The sequence below is a fragment of the Lytechinus pictus genome, chromosome 1 (assembly GCF_037042905.1).
Source record: "Lytechinus pictus isolate F3 Inbred chromosome 1, Lp3.0, whole genome shotgun sequence".
In the NCBI taxonomy this organism is placed as follows: domain Eukaryota; kingdom Metazoa; phylum Echinodermata; class Echinoidea; order Temnopleuroida; family Toxopneustidae; genus Lytechinus; species Lytechinus pictus.
In genome coordinates, this window is record NC_087245.1 from 37016602 (window position 1) to 37042397 (window position 25796).

General features: G+C 36.2%; 1 protein-coding gene across 1 annotated transcript; it reads left to right on the forward strand.

Moving 5' to 3' along the window:
• The first annotated feature begins 298 nt into the window (after positions 1-298).
• Positions 299-24564, forward strand: LOC129262039 (zinc finger CCCH domain-containing protein 15-like). The gene is made up of 10 exons (XM_054900077.2): positions 299-493; positions 5935-6039; positions 10667-10778; positions 12242-12394; positions 12866-12957; positions 13643-13831; positions 14516-14662; positions 16918-17019; positions 17565-17694; positions 19011-24564. The coding sequence occupies exons 1-10, from the start codon at positions 422-424 to the stop codon at positions 19190-19192; spliced, it is 1284 nt and encodes a 427-aa protein (XP_054756052.2). The 5' UTR covers positions 299-421; the 3' UTR covers positions 19193-24564.
• Positions 24565-25796: the final 1232 nt, after the last annotated feature.

Consider the following 25796-nt stretch of genomic DNA (forward strand, 5'->3'; position numbering starts at 1 on the left):
TTACGTTTAAATACAAATGTCATCTTAGGTAACTTTGTTTATTGAATTGTGTTCCTAATTAAATCTAAGATTATGAGATATATACCGGTATATATTATTATGTCTTGCAGTATTTTCGATCTTGTTATGTTATATTTATCATATTACGTACAATTGTGAAACGAAAATCAATAAATCAAATCAAATCAAGTTGGAATTTGGGGTCAACTAATTTGGATTCAGCCGGGGATTTAGTTTCGTTGAATTAGTTTTTTGAGCTGTGAATGGAGACACTTCTTTGGCGTACCATACACTGCAATTAAGTAGCGCGCCCTCACGATGAATCTTCCGGAATTTAGATTGAGAAGACGTGGTGTGTGACCGTGGAATCATCTTCCTATATTTTTACGTTTATTTTGATATAGTTTGTCAGAAATTCAAAATGCCACCCAAAAAGGGAGGAGGAGGACCGAATAAGAAAACAGTAGAGAAGAAGAAGGAGAAAGTTATAGAGGCAAGTTTGATTTTACCATGAGAATGGTTATCATTTTGTGTGCGTGTGGACTTCACATCACAGCCTGGTTGACGAACTTCGCGCACTTCATTCATTCATTCATTCAACATGTTCAACTTAATACGATCGCCATATTATATCTCAATATGGGATTGTGTGCATCGAATGCTGACATTTTCGGGATTGCGCCACACAAGTGAAATTGAATGCTGGTGTTGACTTTGTCTATGGGTGTCTCTTTTTCATAAACGCTTTCTAAATATCCATAACTGTCTGAATAATTGAGTGAATATGGATATTCATGTCTTTTCAGTTTTTGTCATGTTTGTTGGGATATTTTGTGGTCAAAATTTCCTAAACTTTTTCAGACTCACTCAGTCTCAGAGTCAACTTTGACGGTTTCGGTTTGGAAAGTAGTTCTACATGCACTACTATTACTAAATTAGTAACTTGCTTAGCTACTATTTTTACTACCTGCAGCTGGGACCTGTTTCTAGTTCCAAATAACCCCCCCCCCCCAAAAAAAAAAAAAAAAAAAAAAAACAATAACAAGACAGTCATTATCTAAAGGAAACCAGCTTCATGAATGGAAGGCTTTAATAGTGTTATATTCAATTACTGATCATGAGCATTTATACTGTTAAGTAAATGTATAAATGTATGATGTTGTCAGATTCATTTCCTATTTATGATTTACATAGATGTGAATGTGAAGAATAAATAATTTCTTTCTATTAAGTAATGTGTTGTGTGCATTGCAGAAGTAAGAGTTAGCTGTCATTATCCTAAACTTCTAAAGCCACATCTTCAATATCAAATTCGTAATTAAGTTTGACACTTTGAAAATTAGTATTTGAAATATATCTTTGAAAGTTGAAAGTATAAGATAAAGATCTTGAATCTTGAATGTACATACATGTAATGGTGGTTTGTCCCTGATTATTTTTATGTTAAAAATATATACAGACTTTTGTAATTTCATCTTCGAGATACACTGTAGGCTGCAGAGCCCTTTGAAGATTACAGCAGATGATGATGATGATGATGGTGATTACCTAATGGTGATGGTGATGTTGATGATGATGATGATGGTGATGGTGATGGTGATGATGATGATGATGATGATGATGATGATATAAGAGGAGCCTTTCATGGAAGGACTAGATAGCCTGTTGGCCGTTTTATCCAACATAGTCTGTTTTATCTGACAGTTCCCATAGTAACAATGTTTTTTAACCAAACATAATGAAAGAATATTATCAGATTCAAAATCTTGTTTGATGACAAATGTTGATGAAATGCTCCAACATAGTTTGTTTTATCTCACAGTTAGTAACAATGTTTTTTAACCAAACATAATGAAAGAATGTTATCAGATTCAAAATCTTGTTTGATGACAAATGTTGATGAAATGCTCCAACATAGTTTGTTTTATCTCACAGTTAGTAACAATGTTTTTTAACCAAACATAATGAAAGAATGTTATCAGATTCAAAATCTTGTTTGATGACAAATGTTGATGAAATGCTCCAACATAGTTTGTTTTATCTAACAGTTAGTAACAATGTTTTTTAACCAAACATAATGAAAGAATGTTATCAGATTCAAAATCTTGTTTGATGACAAATGTTGATGAAATGCTCCAACATAGTTTGTTTTATCTCACAGTTAGTAACAATGTTTTTTAACCAAACATAATGAAAGAATGTTTATCAGATTTGAAATCTTGTCTGATGACAAAGGTTGAAGAAATGCTCCTGTGGGCCCCTTAATTAAAGTCAAAGGTCAACTTGAGACAAACATTTTTGTAACAAAATGTTTGTTTATATCAACATCAAAATGTGTTTCTAAAACCTAGCACCGGGATTTCAAATTTTTAAAGATAATTTTGAAATTACAAGTCCCTATTCTGTGAAATTTGGGTACGGTAAGTTATTTGTCACTTGGTTAAGATCAAAGGTCATTTCAGATTTACTTGTATGAAAATAAAATTTCTTCATTAATTTAAAAGTACCTATCAATTAATTATTGCAAATAAAACTTTTTTGGTGGTCATCAGATTGCACGAATGACATTAAATAAATCAAGTGTCACAATTCAAGGTCAAAGGTCATTTGATGTCAATGAAACTAGTAACTTCACTGCAGCTGGTTATATTGAAAACCTATCATTATGTAATCAATCAACCAAGTTTTCCATTTTGTAAGATGCTAATTTAGGGTTCTTTAGTGCTCTAAACATCATATTTTGTATACTTCATATTATTATAAACTTAGCAAAAATATGTAAAAATAGTGAAATCTAAGAAACAAAAGTTCCCATGCAGATAAAGCTATATGGCCTAAGCCCTAACCCTAACCCTATGGCAAACGCTAATCTGAACAGGCCTTTTTTCCTTTTATGCTATTCTTGTCTGCTTTGATTTTCAAGATTTTCACTGTATTCTTTTTCATAAATCAAAATTTTTAGCATGAAAATTGTGTTACAGTCACTGTATGCGTGAAAATCTGTGAATTCTGTGTTCTTCCTGAATTCCATGAATACAGGGCGCAACAAACCCGCTTGCCCGGGGCAAGTGAAAATGATGTGCGGGCAAGAATTTCTCAAAGTCAATTGCCCGATTGGGCAAGATCGGGCAAGTGGTTGTTTTGGAAATAAAATAATAAAATATCAGTAGACCCGCTAAATTTCAATATCTTTTGGATAATCACAACTATCTCTCATATTATGTCAAACCAGTAAAAAAAACCAGTGGAAACTGATGTAAAATCATCGCCAATTACCAATAATTTATGGCCAGGTACCTCGTTCGGAAAACCGTGCCATCGCATCTTAAGTTCTATGTGTGCAATGACTGCGCACACGCTACTATCTTGCTCAAATTGCCGATGCAAACCAAAAAAAAAACCCACCAAAAGTGGCTAAAATTTCACATTTTGCAAAAATCCATGAAATGGCCATCTATTTTCCATATTACCTTGAAATTGTTTTGATTTAGTTGGAAACTACCGAAAAAATGAAGAATAACCAGCTCTTTCTTGACTCTGATTTATGATGATGTTACACTCGGTAAATGTTTTTTATTATTGTGGTCCCACATGTAGACTTTCATGGTGTTGACAAGAGTAAAATGATCAAAACGATCAAACGATCAACGATTGTTTTCTGTTATTGCAACACCATGAAAAAAATCCATGAAAGTCTACATGCGGGACTACAAAAATGTACAATAATAAAATATATTGACTGAGTGTGTCATAAAATGATGAAGAAAAGACAAGAGAGAGGTGAATATTCTTAATTTTCTTGATAGTTTCCAACTAATATTTTTTTTAATCAAGGAAATATGGAAAATAAATTACCATTTCATGGATTTAAAGATGCAAAATGTGAAATTTTAGCCAAGTACTCCACTTTTGATGATTTTTTTTTACATCATAAAACAATCTTTTTCATAGTCAATAAAGAGCTGAATATTTTTCACTGGCTTTCTTTACAGTTTCCAACTAAATTAATACAATTCTAAGGAAATATGGCAAACAGATATCCATTTCGTGGATTTAAAGATGCAAAATATGAAATTTTAGCAACTATTGGTGAAGCTATTTAAAAAATCTTAAACGCCCATTTATAAATAGCGAAAAGTTTTTTTCAAAATAAACATAATGACTCAGGCCTATGTTGCTGAAAATAAACTTTTAAAACGTTTGTTCTTTTATATTATACAACTCCCAAGAATATTCTGTAATCTGATTGGTCCAAATCGGATCACATGACATTCAGCGAATTGCACTCTTGCATCCAAAATGCACTATCCTGCACTCTGATGTCAGAGTGCAGGATAGTACGAGGTGTGGAGTGATCTAGAATTATCTAGAATTTAGATCAAATAATAGCATTCGGGGCAACTCAGTAACATGGGAGAGGAGGGGGTTGTATAAAACAAACAATGCATGCATTCTCGTTCATTACTTGGCCCTGCATGCACACGCTTACGTGCATTATTTTGTATACTGTACATGATTCTCAATTCTCGCTACCCCAAATAGCGATTTCGCTGAGATCCGGGAAAATCCCTGTAACGCGCATTGCATTATGGGATAGCTTTTCGGTATTACAACTTCCTGTTCGGAAGTCCAATGCACTGTTTTGCCATTCAGAACAACAGTGCCGTCATGCACAACAACACAACGTCGCTTTCGCTCGGAAAGTTCGTGATCACAACCCTCTCTTTCACGATACAGTTTAACGGCCTTTTCTGCTAAAGTCACTAATTCTGCCCGACGCTTTCCATTGCACGGTATTCCTCTGTCAGTTAAGATTTTTTAAAGTTCCGAAACTGATTTTTTATCCATTTTGTGGTCGACGAAAAATTGAACGGAATGAATGCTGTATATATATCGTGATGTCAGGCCGGTCGCTAAATGCAAAATTTTAAGATATTCATTTTTGTTTACTTTTTTTTATAACCAAATAAAAACATGAATAAAAATTATTTTCATGTGAAATATATTTTATATTTTCATTTATAATTCAAATGGAATCAAAACTGACCAAATTAAATAAAAAGTATTATAATCTGTACATATTACGCTGATTGGCATCGATTTCAGCGTGGTGGAAAACTCAGTATTGCGAACCTCGCGCGAGCATTACTCTGAACCGGAAGTAGTGATGACGACCCAACGGAGTGAAAATTATCTCGTCTCGCGCATTATGAGATTTTTGTTCCTATTTGGGGTAGCGAGAATTGTTATTTTGTATGACCTTTAAAAATAAGAGTAGTTCCGTCATAATAAAAAAAAATAAAACAAATTGGGCAAGCAGTTTTTTCTATCGGGCAAGCAAAGTTTTTCATCACTTGCCCTGTCGGGCAAGTGACGAACAAAAAATTTGTAGAGGCCTGATGAATGTGTTCTGTTTTTGGTTTATGGAGGAAAACTATGGACTCTAAACTCTAATGTTACTCAAATTTACATGTAGACCACTGAAACTGTGCCAATCTTGCTGTACTGACCTCACTGAAATGTTGTTAGCGCTAACAACGCGCTTACAGAGGCCCAGTTACAACCTGTTACAACCGGTAATGTGGCAGCGATGCCCAATGTTACAACAATGCATTACTTACACATTGAAATAAATGCTTTTACTTCACAATCCGAAAGATGTGAATGAGCTTACTCTTAGCGCTCTGTTAGGCTAACAATATTTCTGTGCGGGCGGCACTGATGTTCCAAACCCCTCACATTGTTTACCTTGTTGGGCCTTAGGTTTAAGATTAGAAGTAGTTGTAGAGGTGTTGTTGATGAAGAAGCAGTCATTGTGAAAACATACAAAATGCAAATCAATCGTTCAGGTACACGTACATACTGCATGTACGAGGGTATTGACCAATATCTCTGTTTATTCAATAACATTTATTTCAATTTGCTTACTCATAGGATAAGACATTTGGCTTGAAGAACAAGAAAGGAACTAAACAGCAGAGGTTCATCAGCAATGTGACCCAGCAAGTCAAGTATGGAAACCAAAAGGATGCAAAAAAGGTAAGAAAATTATAGGATAAAACTCCCTTGTCGATAATTTTTCGAAATTTGAAAGAACCACCCCCCCCCCCCCAAAAAAAAAGGTCATATGCGTAGATTAAAATAGTTTTTTGTCTCACCTGCATAGCAGAGTGAGACTATAGGCGCCGCTTTTCCGACGGCGACGGCGGCGGCGGCGGCGGCGTCAACACCAAATCTTAACCTGAGGTTAAGTTTTTGAAATGACAGCATAACTTAGAAAGTATATGGACCTAGTTCATGAAACTTGGCCATAAGGTTAATCAAGTATTACTGAACATCCTGCCTGAGTTTCATGTCACATGACCAAGGTCAAAGGTCATTTAGGGTCAATGAACTTAGACCATGTTGGGGGAATCAACATCAAAATCTTAACCTAAGGTTAAGTTTTTGAAATGTCATCATAACTTAGAAAATATATGGACCTAGTTCATGAAACTTATACATAAGGTTAATCAAGTATCACTGAACATCCTGCATGAGTTTCACGTCACATGACCAAGGTCAAAGGTCATTTAGGGTCAATGAACTTTGGCCGAATTGGGGGTATCTGTTGAATTACCATCATAACTTTGAAAGTTTATGGATCTGATTCATGAAACTTGGACATAATAGTAATCAAGTATTACTGAACATCCTGTGCAAGTTTCAGGTCACATGATCATGGTCAAAGGTCATTTAGGGTCAATGAACTTTGGCCAAATTGGGGTATTTGTTGAATTACAGCCATAAATTTGAAAGTGTGTTGGTCTAGTTCATAAAACTTGGACATAATAGTAATCAAGTATCACTGAACATCCTGTGCGAGTTTCAGGTCACATGATCAAGGTCAAAGGTCATGTAAGGTCAAAGAACTTTGGCCACGTTGGGGGTATTTGTTGAATTGACATCATATCTCTATAAGTGTATTGGTCTAGTTCATAAAACGTGGAAATAAGAGTAACCAAGTATCACTGAACATCTTGTGCGAGTTATAGTAGTTTTCAAAATCAGCACTGCTGCTATATTGAATCGCGTGATGCAGGTGAGACGGCCAGAGGCATTCCACTTGTTTATCTTATCAACTGTTGGTGGGGGGGGGGGGGGTTCTTGTAGGTTTTTTTCAAACATTGATGTGATATATGTAGGTGATGTTCCAAATGTATATCTCTCTTAATTAACCCATTAAATTTAAAATCTCAAAGAAAATTAATAATTGTATCATGGACACACTGGTGACAAACAAGAGCATCAATAGAAGAATCCATGCTGCTTCACTTATATATTTTTATCCCTCCATGGAGATTAGTTAATTTTGACATAAATAGATTTTACTATTGGAACATACATACATGTATGAGCTTGAAGTATGATTGCTGTAGTTTCTTCCCCCTCACTTCACTAGTGGAATATTTATTTTATATTGGAAATACTAATTAATTCAGAATGGGACTTTCAATTCAGGGAACCCATTTCAGATTATGAACCCTTTATATTTAAACAACTATCTAACTTTTCCAACCTTTTCAAATCCATCAATGTATTGACGGGGGTATTAATCGACATGATGCTAATAGGGTAGTAGATTCCTTGCTCAAGGTGTGAGAAGCCTGTAAGGTTTCTCTGTCCATGTGTTGGCTCATTTGGTAGAGCGTCTGTCTAACAACCGGGATGGGGGGGGGGGGGGTCATGCCTCGATTGAGTCAGACCAAAGGCAAAAGATTTTAAAACTAAAAGATGGGAGTTGCTTCTACCCTGTTTGGTTTCAACGATTTAAAGGAGAGTAGCAACGTCGACCTAGCGCTGCAAAGTGGCTGCCAGGCCAACAATAAATTGGGGAAAATTAATTGATTGAGTATTTCCAGATTGCATTTCGAACAATAAAATTTGGATTTCATGAAGCATTATGGTATGGTGGTCATGACTGTCTCCTTGTTACAGAGGGTTGCATGCATTTTAATCCCACCGCGCTCGAGCGTCCTTTGGCGAGGTGTCAATCCACTACTCTCCACCCAGGTGTTGAATAATCTACGTCGAAATTTGAAAGAACCACCCCCCCCCAAAAAAAAAAAAGGTCATATGCGTAGATTAAAATAGTTTTTTGTCTCACCTGCATAGCAGAGTGAGACTATAGGCGCCGCTTTTCCGACGGCGACGGCGGCGGCGGCGGCGGCGTCAACACCAAATCTTAACCTGAGGTTAAGTTTTTGAAATGACAGCATAACTTAGAAAGTATATGGACCTAGTTCATGAAACTTGGCCATAAGGTTAATCAAGTATTACTGAACATCCTGCCTGAGTTTCATGTCACATGACCAAGGTCAAAGGTCATTTAGGGTCAATGAACTTAGACCATGTTGGGGGAATCAACATCAAAATCTTAACCTAAGGTTAAGTTTTTGAAATGTCATCATAACTTAGAAAATATATGGACCTAGTTCATGAAACTTATACATAAGGTTAATCAAGTATCACTGAACATCCTGCATGAGTTTCACGTCACATGACCAAGGTCAAAGGTCATTTAGGGTCAATGAACTTTGGCCGAATTGGGGGTATCTGTTGAATTACCATCATAACTTTGAAAGTTTATGGATCTGATTCATGAAACTTGGACATAATAGTAATCAAGTATTACTGAACATCCTGTGCAAGTTTCAGGTCACATGATCAAGGTCAAAGGTCATTTAGGGTCAATGAACTTTGGCCAAATTGGGGTATTTGTTGAATTACAGCCATAAATTTGAAAGTGTGTTGGTCTAGTTCATAAAACTTGGACATAATAGTAATCAAGTATCACTGAACATCCTGTGCGAGTTTCAGGTCACATGATCAAGGTCAAAGGTCATGTAAGGTCAAAGAACTTTGGCCACGTTGGGGGTATTTGTTGAATTGACATCATATCTCTATAAGTGTATTGGTCTAGTTCATAAAACGTGGAAATAAGAGTAACCAAGTATCACTGAACATCTTGTGCGAGTTATAGTAGTTTTCAAAATCAGCACTGCTGCTATATTGAATCGCGTGATGCAGGTGAGACGGCCAGAGGCATTCCACTTGTTTATCTTATCAACTGTTGGTGGGGGGGGGGGGGGTTCTTGTAGGTTTTTTTCAAACATTGATGTGATATATGTAGGTGATGTTCCAAATGTATATCTCTCTTAATTAACCCATTAAATTTAAAATCTCAAAGAAAATTAATAATTGTATCATGGACACACTGGTGACAAACAAGAGCATCAATAGAAGAATCCATGCTGCTTCACTTATATATTTTTATCCCTCCATGGAGATTAGTTAATTTTGACATAAATAGATTTTACTATTGGAACATACATACATGTATGAGCTTGAAGTATGATTGCTGTAGTTTCTTCCCCCTCACTTCACTAGTGGAATATTTATTTTATATTGGAAATACTAATTAATTCAGAATGGGACTTTCAATTCAGGGAACCCATTTCAGATTATGAACCCTTTATATTTAAACAACTATCTAACTTTTCCAACCTTTTCAAATCCATCAATGTATTGACGGGGGTATTAATCGACATGATGCTAATAGGGTAGTAGATTCCTTGCTCAAGGTGTGAGAAGCCTGTAAGGTTTCTCTGTCCATGTGTTGGCTCATTTGGTAGAGCGTCTGTCTAACAACCGGGATGGGGGGGGGGGGGGGTCATGCCTCGATTGAGTCAGACCAAAGGCAAAAGATTTTAAAACTAAAAGATGGGAGTTGCTTCTACCCTGTTTGGTTTCAACGATTTAAAGGAGAGTAGCAACGTCGACCTAGCGCTGCAAAGTGGCTGCCAGGCCAACAATAAATTGGGGAAAATTAATTGATTGAGTATTTCCAGATTGCATTTCGAACAATAAAATTTGGATTTCATGAAGCATTATGGTATGGTGGTCATGACTGTCTCCTTGTTACAGAGGGTTGCATGCATTTTAATCCCACCGCGCTCGAGCGTCCTTTGGCGAGGTGTCAATCCACTACTCTCCACCCAGGTGTTGAATAATCTACGTCGGCCCCGCTGCCCCCTTCCTGGCTCAAGTATGGCGAGCCTGCAGTTCACAAACGTATATACGCGCATTCGTACGTAATTGCGCACATCCAGAGATACTACTAGAGACGAACATTGCGCTTTATTTGGCTTATTTTTGTGGCGTCACAATGGTTGGTAGTAAGTATTTTGCTTGAATTTGGCTTGGTAAAAGTAAAATACTTAGATGATCTGAATATGAGTATGAGCATTTTGTTATCCAAGAACCCCCCCCCCCCTAATAAGGACTTATTCTTTCCCTGTGTTATGGTTATTAGGAGGATAGACCTAGATATACCAATGGCTTTCTGTCTTTCCCTCACATCCGCCGTACAGCGTCGATCATTGTTCCTTATTATCTGTTTATGATTATTTAATCTATATATTTGTCAATACTTTTTCCGTTGAAAGCAATTTATTTGTATTTTTTTGTGTTTTTGACGAGATGTGAAATAAATGAAACTTAACAGAAACTGGAAAATACTATTAAGGAAAATAGGCCTACTTACTTTGTCTATATAATCAATTGAATACGGGCCCCGTAATCTTGAATGTAACGTTGGTCTTTTATTTTGCTATATTTATCAAAGAATGCTGACCTAACGGCACAGAAAGGAGCCAAGAAAGATGCCAAGAAGAAAGAAGCGGATGAGCTAAACATGCTCTTCAGGCCAGTCATGGAGGCTCAGAAACTATCTAAAGGTATATGCATTCACTATTCATTTTCCGTGACTCGCTATGTAAAAGATGTTGATCAGTGTATCAACATTATCCCTGTTTTAGACATCAACAGGGTTCCCAGCCCATCAGGGAAATCTGGGAAAATAATTTTTCTTTTTTCAGTCAGGGAAAAATCAGGGAATTTGATTTTTTTAAATACCTCAAATCAGGGGAAAATGCTTCAAATGAGGGAAAAATCTTCAAATGAGGGAAAAATCAGGGAATTTTGATCGGCCCACAGGTGGAAAGCATGGTAGTCAGTCAGACTCTGTTATATTTTGTTGCATATCAGAACAACATCCATTGAATGACTGGTTATGGTGGTTATAGGGTATGGTGGATGGCTGTATGGGGAGAAGGGAGGCCATTACATGCCTGTGTAATAGTACTAATTAGTTTTACATTATTATTTTTATACTGAAAATGCATGTAATTCACTGCAACAGCTTAGAAAACATGCGAAACTGGGAATGGGTTTAAATAACTATCAGGGAATTTTTTAAACTTGATCAGGGAAAAATCAAGGGAATTTTGTTTTCTTGAAAAGTTTGGAAACCCCGATCAAATGTTTCATTCAAAACAGCATTATTTCCTGTGCATAGACTGTATGGGTTTATTTTCCATTTGGTCTAATACCAATTCGTCCAATTACCAACTCGTCTACTATCATTTGGTCTACCAATAGATTAGTTAGCCCACTATTCACATGGTCTCATTACCATTACATCCACTCACTATTTCGTCTTAATACCATGTGGTCCAATAGCTATTAAGTCCATGTACCATTTGGTCTAATTGGACTAAGTGTTGGTTGGGCGAATGAATGAATGAAAAGAAAATGGGTATTAGACCAACTGGTTATGAGACAAATTGGTCATAGACAAATTGGTGATTAGACGAAGTGATTATTTGACCAAATGGCCGTTAGACGAAATGTTAATGGACGGAATGGCGCTAGACTGAGGTAGACCGTGTAGGCCTAGCGCCCTTTGGCAAGACAACAGTCCGCAATTTGCCACTCTCTTCCCAGGCGTTAAATGGGTACCCGGTAGGATGCGAAAGCCTATGTAGCATGCATGGCAATTGAGTCTTGGAACTCTTGTTGGAATGCTCCCCAGGGAGTGGAGAAGGTGCATACATTGTGTACAGGCATGCCAGGATCCGATGACCAGGGTATTAATAATTATAATGTAAAGCGATTTGAAAGAAAGTGTAATAATAATTATTATCAAGCAGTCTACATGTAAGACTACCTATTGTCCTGCTATTATCCAATTTATTTTACTTCAAAGCAGGTTTTGCTAATCTATGAGAATAAGCAAAAAAGCCCAAGTTATAAACAACTTATTATAGGGACAAATTATTATTGTCTCGACCTTATTCCATACTTACTATAAATTTGGTCTATGCTTAATTACGAATGTTTTTCTTTCCTTATTCGTCAGGAGCTGACCCTAAGTCTGTATTGTGCGCCTTCTTCAAACAAGGATCGTGTTCCAAAGGGGATAAGTGTAAATTCTCCCATGACCTCAACATACAGCGTAAGGCAGAGAAGCGTAGTGTGTATTCGGATGTCAGAGATGATGAATTAGCAAATGGTAAGTTTGCATCCTTTCTCACTGGTAGAAATTAAGTTTAAAGGAGAGGTACAAAAACCAAGATTTGAAAATATCCATTTTAATGAATAGAGAGGATAAAGGTAAATAAGTTATAATTATATAAGATATATCATAATTAGTTACAAAAATAGAAAAGTATGACAGTTTGAAAAGCCTCTATTTACATTCTATGGCAATCCTCAAATTGGCACAGTTACTTGAAAATGACAGGTTTAGTACTATATCTCTCATTATGTTTTGTACACCAAATTTCATATTTAGTCTGTTATCTCAAAAATTATGCTTTTCTTTTTGTGAAGTTAACATATGTCTTGTTAAAATACATTTTACCATGATATATCCTGAGCCAAATGCGGAAATGTGAAATTTGTTTAGAGAACTGAGTTCTACTAAACATGTCACTTTGATTCTCAGATTCTCATTTTTGTTTGTTCATTTTCTCATTCACAGACACCATGGATAACTGGGACGAGGAAAAATTGAAAGAAGTCGTCAGTAAAAAACACGGAGATGCTAATGATGTGAAAAACAAAACTGAGATTGTAAGTTACAGGATCTTTAAGATCTTCCGTACATCTTCGAATCAAAATTGGGATAGCAAATTGAAAAAGGAAATCCCACATTGTAATTTTGTTTGTAATTTTCACTTGTATGGAAAAGAACAAAAATTTGTTACGATATCCTCTGTATATACTTACTGAATAATGGATAGCAATGTTGGCAGGTCTCATGAGAGCAGCAGTCATTTGGGAAGTGCTCATTCTTTTCATGAAGATGTGTTGGTTTTTTTTACTGACTCTACTTCAAATTCCTAATGGATCTCATCTGTTGTGATTTGATTGGGGGTCACAAAGTCAAATATCCTAGAGATATTGGCCTTGTGCATTATATTTTATATCCAATTGATAAATCTGAATGAACCGTTTGGGAATGACAATCTGATTAAAGTTTATAAATGAAAATGGTAAAAAGTTAATTTTGCGATGTATTTCATATTTAGCAATCACAAAGGCATTAGGTTTCTGTAGGTGGTTGCCAGTGGCATGTTTTCAGGTTGTCCATCTGTCCGTCCCATTCTCTTTCTCACAATAACCAATAGATGGATCAACTTCAAACTTGGTCCAATTGTGCATAAAGGAGTTACGATGATCTGATTAGTTTTGGGAGGTATCAGTGTCAGAGTGGTCATTTATTCTTTGTTTTCTTGATTTTATCTGTTACATGTAGGTTTGCAAGTTCTTCATCCAGGCATTGGAGAACATGAAGTACGGTTGGTTTTGGTCTTGCCCCAATGGTGGGAAATGTAAATACAGACACGCCCTTCCACCTGGGTTCGTTCTCAAGAAAGATAAGAAGAAGATGGATGAACAGGAGGAAGAGCAAAAGATATCCTTAGAAGAACTTATAGAGCAAGAGGTAAGAAACTACCAAGTAATGTGTTTATTTATCAATGCTATTTTGTAATTGAATAATTTTCCTAGAAGAGTTCAACACAGAGCACAAGTCTGTCGGCACAGACCCTGAGTGAAACTCTAATGAACAAATGGGTCTTGTGACAAGTCTAGCAGACAAGAGGGTATGATGATGATGATGGTGGTGGTGATGATGATGATGATGGTGATGATGATGATGATTTTGGTGGTGGTGGTGATGATGATGATGTTGACAGTGATGATAGTGATGATGGTGATGGTGATGATGATGATGATGATGATGTTGACAGTGATGATAGTGATGATGATGGTTGTGGTGGTGGTGGTGGTGATGATGATGATGATGTTGACAGTGATGATGATGATGGTGATGGTGATAGTGGCGGTGGTAATGATGGTGGTGATGATGGTGACAGTTGAGAAATGGAAAAGATCTCTGGGATTGCTCGGCATCTTGGCTTCAAGCTGACAATATCCTTCAAAGAAATAATATAGGTTCTTAATTAGTCATTTGTATTAAGTTGCTTTTGAAGTAACTTTTATTGAGTTGATATTTCTATATTATATACATGTATGTACCATAGATCAGCTATCATCATGGCATGCTAATATTTATACCTACTTTATTGACTCCTAATTGTTCTCCTCCATTTTTGTTTTTCTTCAGAGGAATAAATTAACAGGGGAACTAACTAAGATCAACCTTCAAACCTTCATGCAATGGAAGAAAAGGAAAATAGCAGAAAAGAGGGAAAAGCTGGAGGCAGATCAAAACAAGAAACGAAATGAACTGAAGCAAGGCAAATCACTCGGGGTAAGTAAAAGATGAATGAGAACACTCCTTACATCACCTTTCAGGTATGATTTTACATGTTAGTCTGAATAAGCATCTTATTAGCATACCTGCAAAATGTCCATTCCACGTCTTTGATGAAAGGGGAGCTGCTTCTGTCACTGTCCCAAATTTTCTTGTGAAAATCTGTCAGTAATAACTTATTTGAAACCTTGCAAGGGTTCTATTTTCAGTCTCTGTCTTCTCATTGGCTCACTTTAATGCATTTCAGGGTTGGCTCATATTGGTTATTGACACAGAAATCTACATGTAGCAATGCACAGTAACATGTTATGTAAAATAGACTTATTTGAACTACTTCCCTTTCAAAATGTTCTAATAACGAGTTTAAATATGGTTTCAATGATATTACTGAAGTACATGTATAGCCAATTAGCTGCACCATAAAATTGTATAGGTGTTCCAGGTGTAGGGAACTAATTATAAATTGATATCTTGCCTAGCGGGTCTAAATTACGTGAACAATATCAACTATGTAAACTTGATCTTTTCACTGAAATAAGAAATTAATTGTGAAGAGGCATACACACGTCTTGGGTAAAGCATTTTCTTTATATTGTTTCCCATTACCCGGGAAATAATGATAATATGCAACATTTATATAGCGCTTAATACAAATGTTTCTAAGCACTGCATACTATTACCCCGGCTTTAGCACGGCTACCCTGATCGGGCGCATCGAGCATTCAAGGAATTTCTTCCTACCGGGTACCCATTTACTACACCTGGGTCGAGAGTGACAAATATAGATAAACGCCTTGCCAAAGGACGCTAGTGCTGCGGTGTGATTTGAACCCCGGACCTTGTGGTTCACAGTCCGGAGACTTATCCACTGAGCCACAACACCTCTACATGTAATACATGAAATACATGTACACCCGTCTTACAGAGAGTTGCGATTGATCTGATCAATCGCAACTATGGAAAGCCAGTAAAGTCAACATATAAAATGCCTATTTGTTCAAAAAATTCTAGATGTGATGTATATTCATAAATTCATTGATTTCTTCACAATTTGGTATGATTTTCTTTGTTTACAAAGATAAAGTTATGTCACTGATGGATTTCCATAGAGTTACGATTGATTGCATCAATCGTAACTCTTTGTAAGATGGGGCCTGTATTAAATAGTATTGGACTTTGAACAGCCACATGTATGTCAGCAAAATGTAGGGATAGTGATTGTCTGATTACTGGTACATCAAAATGGAAAATCTGTTTTGATTCTTTGAATTTATGAATTATTTATGTTTTTTTTGTGGTTTTTTTGCTGTGTACATTTTCTATGCCGAAACAGAATAACCATTTTAGATCAAGTTTGAAACAGAATTACAGATTTTCAGAAATGGAAAAAGGACCATCTTTTGAAATGTAAATGACTTTCCCTAAAAATGCTCCAAAGGGAGTAGAGAATGTGTAAGGATCTGTATGTGAAGCACAAGAGCACATGTATACAAACAGACATATTTGTCAGAGCTGTTATTTACTTTTATCTCAACGAAAGATTATTGTCACAGTTGGATACCATTCTGATATATATCACCCAGAGTTAAACAAGATTTATGACCCCCGAACGTTATGTAATGCCAGTGGAAATGGTTTATTTCCAGTTCGTTTAATGCCAATTCTCCTATTGACAACTCGTCTACCATCAGTTCGTCCACTATCCACATGGTCTTATTGCCAATTCATCCACTCACCATCTCGTCTAATAACCAGTTGGCCCAATAGCCATTTAGTCTCTATACCACTTGGTCTAGTTGGACTAAGTGTTAACTGTACAAAATGAAAATGAAATGTATTTTAAACCATTTGGTTATGAGACGAAATGGTCATAGACGAAATGGTGATTAGACAAAGTGATGATTGGACCAAATGGTTGTTAGACGAAATGTTGCACGGAATGGCAGTAGACTAAATCACTTTAGACCATGTGGTGAGTGGACGACTTGGCAGTGGGTGAATTGGCAATTTACCGTGGAAATTGCCATATGGTAAAGTCATTATCTCTTTTTCCCCGGCCTGACAGCTGCCGAGGCCAAGCAGGCTTGGCCGAAGGATTTTTTCGCTGGTACACCAAGTTTGCTTTCCCCAATAGATGCCTCTGTTAAAGGCATTACCACTGGTTTTCACGAAGTCTGGGGGTCAGCAAATGATAATTCACCCCCATCAAAGCCGACACCCATCTGACTTTAACTTACCTTGTAATTTGACAGGTTACAGGACGTGAGCTCTTCCAGTTTAAGCCCGAGATGGTCGGAGAAGACGAGGATGAAGGAGACGTATTCTCTTACAAACGAGAAACGGAAGAAGAGGAGGTAAAATTGTCTTTCTTTCAACCAACATTTAATAAATGATCAGGGGGCCCTTAACACAAAGCTCAGCTATGATTGTAGAACAATTTTCTATGATTGATTGCATTGACTACAATGCGCAATTAATCATGATAATCAAGCGTACGATTAATCGCTAACCTTAGTGTTACGGGATCCTGTATTCATTCATACCTTATGTTATTGGATGATATAGAATTATAAAAATCATTATAATAATAATTCAAGTTAATATAAAGCGCATATATTAAAATTGGTCAACTTATGCAATACAAAAATTGAATAATAGAAATTTAATTAATTGATTGACAAGAAATTTTACAGAAACAGTACTCCCTTTTTTGCACAAAGCCACACTATACACAATACCAATGAATCTGTTATCATTTTCAGGCTGAGAATGAAGTTTGATTACCTTTAAACATTCTCCCTTGATTAAAATGTTATGTTCTATTCATAAATTTTGTCTTGGTGAATATTGTATTGTTATTTTGGGAAAATAAGAGAGGTTTCTTTCAATCATTGCACAGGAGACGGGTAATGTACAGGACGTCAGTATAGAGGCGTTTGCTGCTTTAGCCATGGAGGTTGATTCGTCTTCAGCCATCACCAGTAGACCTGACGCACCGCAACCTACTACCAATGGACATGATGATGATGGTAAGTCCTCGCCAAATGGTGTTTTTTTAGTTTGGTGCTGGTGTTGGTGTAGGTGTTTGTGTGTTGAATTGGTGTTAAGTGTTTATCTGATGCACCTCAACTCACTACCTATGGTCAGGCTGCTTGTAAGTCCACACCAAATGTTTTTTTCTAGTTTGTTGCTGGTTTAAGTGTTGAATGATAAACTTGTGCACCTCAACCCACTACCAGTAGATAGGAGGATGGTCTGGTTCTGGTGTAAGTGTTGGCATTTAGGGTGTTGTGTTTCATGTGAAAATATGCACCTCAACCTACTTTCCTTTCAATGGACAGGTTAAAAGTTAGTCTTCACCGATTGGTGGTTTCAGTTTGTGATGCTGGTGTTGATGCTGGTATTGGTGTGAAGAGAGTTGGAATAGATGTTAAGATTATTGGTGTTTAGTGATTAGCTGATGTATTTCCACCTACTACCAATTTACAGGATTTTGGGAAGTCCTCACAACTTAATAGTGGTTATCAAGATTGTTGCTTGTGTATGTGCTTAGGATGTTGGTGTTGAGTGTTAAACTGATTCACAAGTTTGGTGTTTGCGTTGGTGTTTAGTGTTTGAATCAGACTGAGTCTGTTGAATGTAGCTCTAACACCATTTGTTGTATTACAACAGCACCAATCTTGTTGAAAGCTCACTCACTTTATGTGCCTTATTTCAGTTGCCCTGAACACATTTCAGTTTCTGTGTTATGCCTGCTATTAATACCAAACTTGTGTTTTCAACACCGAAATTGACATCACCTTCTTCGATTGTCTGTTTCATTATACCCTTGAAGCCTTGGTAGTGCGGTTCACCTGTTCAAATTCCTCTGGAACATATCTGCCTGATTGAAATTAAGATATCAAAATAGGTGGATGATTGAAGCATTTGTGATATCAATACTAGGCCATTTCAGATTTATGTGTGTAGGTCACATTGTCATATCGTTTAGTCGCCAAGGTCCAACGTGTTTCAGGTTGTTACCCTCAATATCAGCGAGTGAAACTGACTCCAGACCGACAAAAGCCAATGACATACCATCGGTCGGTTTGGAGTTGGTTTTGTTGGTATAACTGTGGCATTATCAGGGATGTAGTTGAGGCAAGTAGTTCCAAAATACGAGGCTGCTGGAGAAATTTTCTCCTATAGACTTTGTGCATGTGACTCGGGCCGAGGCCAAAACCGGCAACTTGTGGCCTCAAAGCCGGCCTTGACTACATCCTTTCAGGAAGAATCAGTAATGTTAGTGATTGGCCATGTGTGCCTACTGCTATTCAATATTTATCAAGTCTGTCTTTTTTCACAGATGAATCGGGTAAACTTGATCAAGCCGCTGCCATAGTCCCCGATGAGGAACCTACGTTAGGGGCCATCGCAGCAGCAGAGGGAGCCCTAGCGAACGGCGGTGATATTGACATTGACGAAGACCTGTTTGGTGCCGAAGCCGACATCGAAAATGAATTAGATCAAATTGACCTCGACGATTAAAAGTTGGTGAATTTTAATTCCGTGAAACAATGCCTTCTGGATATCATGAAACCAAGTGTAATGAAGATTTCAGCATCAGGGTTAGTTGCGGGTGTGAGAGAGAGAGAACATGGATTCGTCCTGCCTTGCTGTATCCTGTCAAGAAGTCATCATTGATCCTTGTCTTGGACACCTATACACTACAGTCTTTGGAGCAAGATCTTCAGAGACATGAAGACATCGAAAAGCGAGCTTTAGTCCTAAGCAGACAAGAACTTAACTTTCAAAGTTTCTTCAAGAAGCCCAATCCTACAGTAGGTCTGACCCCTTGGAGCTTCCTCAATAAGCGTACAGACCTCTTCTGTCAAGGTCTTGTTTACTCAAAGACCTGCAATCAATCAAATGAAAATAACATTTTGAACACTGATCCTGCTTGGTGGAACATTGGTGAATTGAACAATATGTGCATCCAACTGTGTATCTGATGTGCCATTGCAAGTTTCGTGATTGATACAGATTTCAATGTTATGGAGCCCAGGGCCCCGTCTTACAAAGAGTTAAAATTGATCCAATCAATCGTAACTCGATGGAAATCCATCAGTGTCATCATTTTTTCTACTGGAAATGTGCAAATGTCCTTTGTAAACAAAGGAGAACACACCGAACTGTCAAGAAATCAATGAATTTATGGATATACATTCATATCTAGAAAAAAATTTGAGCAAACATGCATTTTACATGTTGACTTTGCTGGCTTTCCATAGTTGCGATTGATCAGATCAATCGCAAGTCTTTGTAAGACAGGTCTCAGAGGCCCAGAACTGCACTCAACCGACAAAGCTCACCCCAACTCATCATCACAATCCGGTATTATGGATGATTGACTGACGATGGAATGCAAAAGAATGTGGCTTCAGTGACATGTGGTCTTTGTTTTAAATGTATACAGGTTGTCCTTTATTCATGTGACATTTTGTCCCCATTTTAATACAAAAAGGACCTTGTGGTGTTTGACAAAGAGGTTAGTATGACTTGAAATCACACAGAACTAATCCAGCCCTGGTCATATTGTGTTGTGTTTGAAAGGAGAAAAATAAATAAAACAGAATGGTGAAAGTTTGAAAGAAATCGGACAAGCAATAAGAAAGTTATGGCTGTTTTAAAATTGAGATCTCTAAGACTATGTAGATTTCAAATTGGCAACTGGGTAAGTAAATTATGACAAGAGGCAAGGACAACTTTCCCATAGGCCATGTACTTTATTATTAGTGATTTGTGGTTTTCTCCCAAGTACCCATTCCTCTGGGGCTGTAATCTAAATATAGCCTAGGTAGTATATTGTTTTATGTCCTCATTAAAGAAAAATATAATTTGAAGTATTGATTTGAAAAAAAAAAATGAAATTTTAATCATTTTATGTATTGGGGTACATGGAAGAGTAGTCCTTGCCTTACATCACTATGACATCCCATATGCGGCCAATTTGAAATCTCCATAGGTATAGTGATTACCAATATTCACAAATTTTAAAAATTCATAACTTTCTTATTGTTTGTCCGATATTGTTCAAACTTTCACCTATCAACTTGTCTGATTTTCTTTTTTCCTCTAAAAGCACGTTTTTATTTGGGTTGGATTCCCCTTTAAGTTTGATGTTAGTGACTTATAAATCTTTGTGAAACACCACCCTCGTGTTCAATAGCTTATCCTTCCATAAATAGGATCAAATTAAATAACTGGTGTAAAAAAAGAGTAAAAATCATCACACATTGTTGGTGTATATCATTTACCACAAGAAAGGATCACCAGCTTTATGAAATACCCACCTGATATAAACATGACGCAAAATCACCACTTTCATAAAAAGTTTAAAATATCTACATTTTCATGATTTTGTTCTAGATTTCTGACTTAGAATTTTTGGATAATAAAGATATTGACTGGCTCTACTTTCATGGAACATCAAATCGCAAAATTGCAATCGTCAATCAAAATCATCCCAAATATATGAAGCTTTAATGAGATATATACATATAGATTTCACCCAGATTTATAAGCAGTTTGGAGGGATATTTATTTTTATTATCTTTAATATCTTGCATTGAAATCAGAAAAATATAAAAATCCTGTTATGACAATGAATGCATAATTATGAATGAAATAAAGACAAGTTAACAGATTAAAGGTCAAGTCCACCCCAGAAAATTGTTGATTTGAGTCGATAGAGAAAAACCAAACAAACATATGCTGCAAATTTCATTGAAATCGGATGTAAAATAAGAAAGTCATGGTTTTGCTTATATTTTACAAAACAGTTACAAAACAAACATATGCTGCAAATTTCATTGAAATCGGATGTAAAATAAGAAAGTCATGGTTTTGCTTATATTTTACAAAACAGTTAAATGCACAACTCAGCAATATGCAAATGAGAGAGTCAATGATGTCCATCACTCACTATTTATTTTGTTTTTTATTATTTGAATTATACAATATTTCAATTTTTACAGATTTGACAAGAAAGGACGAACTTAACTAACCATAAACTGTTAAAATAATGGTAATTCTACATGTTTCAGGGAGAAATAAAACTTTGTTTCACTTGACGAGGAGAAAATTAGAATATTTCATATAATAAAATACAAAAGAAATAGTGAGTGGGTGACGTCATCAGTCTGCCAATTTGCATACCGACCAGGATGTGCATATAACTGTTTTGTGAAATTAAGCGAAACTTTGAAATGTCATAACTTTCTTATTTTACATCCAATTTTGATGAAATTTTCAGTGTTTTGCTTGTTGGATTTTTCTCCTTTTTTTCAAATCAACTTTTTGTTGGGGTGGACTTGTCCTTTAAAACAACCATGGGGATTGGCATATAGAGCCTACCTCACCAGTCCATTGATGATATACTAATATTGTAAAGGTTTACATGGCATTGCAGTGCCATGAAGCATTAATTGATATATTTATAAAAATTGGTAAGCTTCTTTCGTGTGGTTGTCTCAAATCATGTGTGTCCTCCAAGGAAAAAACTCTTCATCCCTCGGCGCCATTCTATCATCGAGAATACATCACCCAAAATTCACAAATATTGTTTTGAAACCATTGTTTATACAGGTTTCATGCATGGATGCCTAATTGAGCCTTTGTCATTGCTAACAAAAAGTGGGTATGTTGTTGACATGAAATATGCAATAACAATGGTTTCAAAACCCCCTTTGTGAGCCTGGGCCTATGTGTTCCCAATGGTGGAAAGCATATGAGTGTATGAGTGATGAAGTATTGTCAAAGTATGGTTTTTAAAATGATATTTCCCAAGTAAATTGAATGTTGGTTAAGTTGTACATGCAATATATTATCACCATCGGACACCCTTAATTTCATACTCACTTCTACGAGAACAAATATTTTAACCATCACACACCATTAAGGGATGGGAAATTATGGACTTAGTGTATGAAATTTGGCCAACTGCTTGTGTGTAATGTCAGAAAGTCATAAATTTGAAGTTTCATTATTCATTACTCTTATTCTTTAATGGATTTTGTGAAACCTTCACCAGTATTTTTCTCTATTTCTTTGTTTATACTAAAGCAAACTTTATCATCTTGGTTTACTTCACCTCTTAAAAGTTTTAGTCATGATCAGTTGATCAAGACGTAATATGATTATACCATAGCTTGGCCATCTTAATGAAGTAAAGACGATCAAAGAATTTTGTGTCAAAAATGTACGAGCATGATGACTGCATCCACTGGAGTATAAAGAGGGGGTGTGAGGGGCACTGCACACTACCCCCCTTCCCCTCCCCCCCCCCAAAAAAAAAAATATTTATATAAAATAAATAATAATTTCCATGACCAAGAAAGAAAAGAGGGAGGGTGAAATACGACTCAAAATCTATCCAATCTTAGATTTTCATTTAGATTTTCATTTTGAAAGGTCAACATTTTTGCTCACTCGCTTCATGTGCTTGTGACTTTAGAAATTTGCTTCATATGGCATGTTGTTCCCCCTCAAAGTTTTTTGCTCATTTTGTCACTGACTCTAACACCATTATGCAGAGTGTATTTTTACTGCTTTTCTGAATTATTCTTCTGTTTTTTTTTAGTATTCCCCACATTAAAGTACAACTTAGCATGGGAATCATCCATCCCTTTGAGAGTGAAAACACGTCTCTGCTGAAGGAATAGTGCTGTTTTCATGTGAAATAATTGTGAGAAATGATAATCACCAGTCTTCCTGTTTTCATTATCTTGATCTCCTGATAGATATAGAGACCTGTATTCTGAACTCATGGGTTTAATTTAAACTCTAGACTAAACTTGTGGTTTAACTATGGATAGCCAATTGTGAGGGGTATATCTAACAATACAAGTTCACTTTGTCAGCTTATTTGACACATAAATCATTCATAACTGACTGGGAGTTATTACTGACATAGCTCTCTTCATCATTCAAATCTGAGGAAAGAGTGAAGATGGTAAAGATTGGAAACATACAATTTAAATTCAATTTAAAAGTGTTGGATTCCCATAGTTTTAACAGAGTTAAACAAACCATGGCCTAAATTAAACTTGACTGCAGTTTAGTTGCCAATTTGAAGTTTTCCACTGAGGAAGCATTATTAAACGAAATAGCCTCACATTGGAATAAACAAGTCAGATTAATGAAACTAAAACCACGGTCAAATCAAAAGGGATTTGCCCACGACTTAACTATGCACGAATTCATACACATGTTTGTAATATACATTGGCATGATACCAAAGTAGGGAGAAAATCTATTTACAAATAAAATACTAGGTATATGAAGACAATTTGTTTGGAAATGCATTGTCAAGGTGTGTTGATCTTCAATGCTACGTTAGGATCCACCGAGTCGGTTGTGATAATTTTACTATAATTTATTGTCCATTCAGGCTTGTGCACATGTATTTGCCTCATGATATGCCATGAAGTCGAGAAGTAAAACAATTTACACATAACATTTGTGATGTTAATAATACAAGTAATATCAATTTATCATTATTTCACATAAAATGATTTCTGTTTCTTATTTTGCATCTATTTCTTTAATATGAATTATAATTTTTCTTCAAAAGCAGACTTTACCTGGCTTTGAAGAAATATCCCCTCATGTGAGGATATGATTTGGGGGGTGATGTTCACACTGTCGCTGCAGATTTATCATTTCCCGTGTGATTGGCAATCACAGTAGTAGTCTGAACAGCATGCATCACACTTGTAATACCGCCACACACACATGGTTTGACTCGTCATACAAACTCATTGCATGATTGGAATGAATACATTGATATGACATGACGTCATCTCATGAAGATGGTGTGTGGATTCGAATAAATACAGATATATTAACATGTAGAGAAAGTCTGTTTTGTGATTTATTAGCTTGTGTAATTTAAAGGGGTGAGAATTATCGGAGGGGGGCTGTTGTTTAGAGGGTGGACACCATGCTCGTCAATTGGCTTTGAAAATGGACCCTTAATAAATATCATCTAAGAACGGTCTAAGACAGACGTGGATTCATGGGGGTGGGGCAAGGGGGTTTTGCTACCCCCCTCCCAAAAAAAAATAGAGAGAGGAAGAAGGGAAAGGGAAGCAGGAACGAAAATGAAGTGGAAAGGAGAGAGAAAGAAGGGATGGCTGGAGGAAAGGAAAGGGAGAGAGAAGGGAAAGGCAGAAAAGAGAAAGGGTATGAAAAATAAGAGAAACGGAGAGTGTATAGTAAGGAAGGGATAGAAATAGAAGCAAAAGAAGGGAGAGGGAATGAAAGGAAGGGGAAAAGAGTAGCAAAATGAAGAAAAGGGAGATGGAAACTATAAGGAAAGAGAGAGAAAAAAAGAAAAGCGGAAGAAGGGAAGGGAAGGACGAGGTTATTAAAAAAAAACGGGTTTAACAAAAAAATGTATACATTTTCCCATTAAAAAATGGAAGATGAATATTACGGAACTTTTTATATTAAACATGGGACACATGGTACAAGAATATCCTTAATCCTTATACTGCTGAACAACGAATAGTAAGTTCAATCTTATCAACACGGATGCAACTTTCATATGATATAGACCTATTTTCGTAATCATTCATACTTTTGTTGGTTTCTGACAGCATATAGCATTTTTTCTGTTTTTGTTTTCTTTTATTTTGTTTAATTTGTGATTCTGTTTATTAAAAAAAAAAATTAATTCATCAATGTAACTTTTGTTTGATAATTTGTAAAAATCGTTAATTCTATTTGATTTCAATCCTTTATGTTTGGATTTGAAATCAATAGAATAAACTTGTACATAATATTAGGAAGTAAATGTTGGAAGTTCTTGTTTGTGAGCAAAATGCTTGTTTATAGCGACTGAGTAGTGATCTGCTAAACTTTAACTACAAAAATTGCATTGTGTCACATTCAGATAAAACTACATATATTTTATTGTTTCAGACATTATGTTTGTATGCAGATATACATTATACTTCCAGGGCTTATTAAGTATCTCCCTGATACAAGCTTGTGAATACAGAATATGTTTTTTCATCAAAATTTTGTTTGCTTTTCGGTACCCATTAGAATAGAATTTGGCGCATGCAGGAAGATAGGCATTCCATGA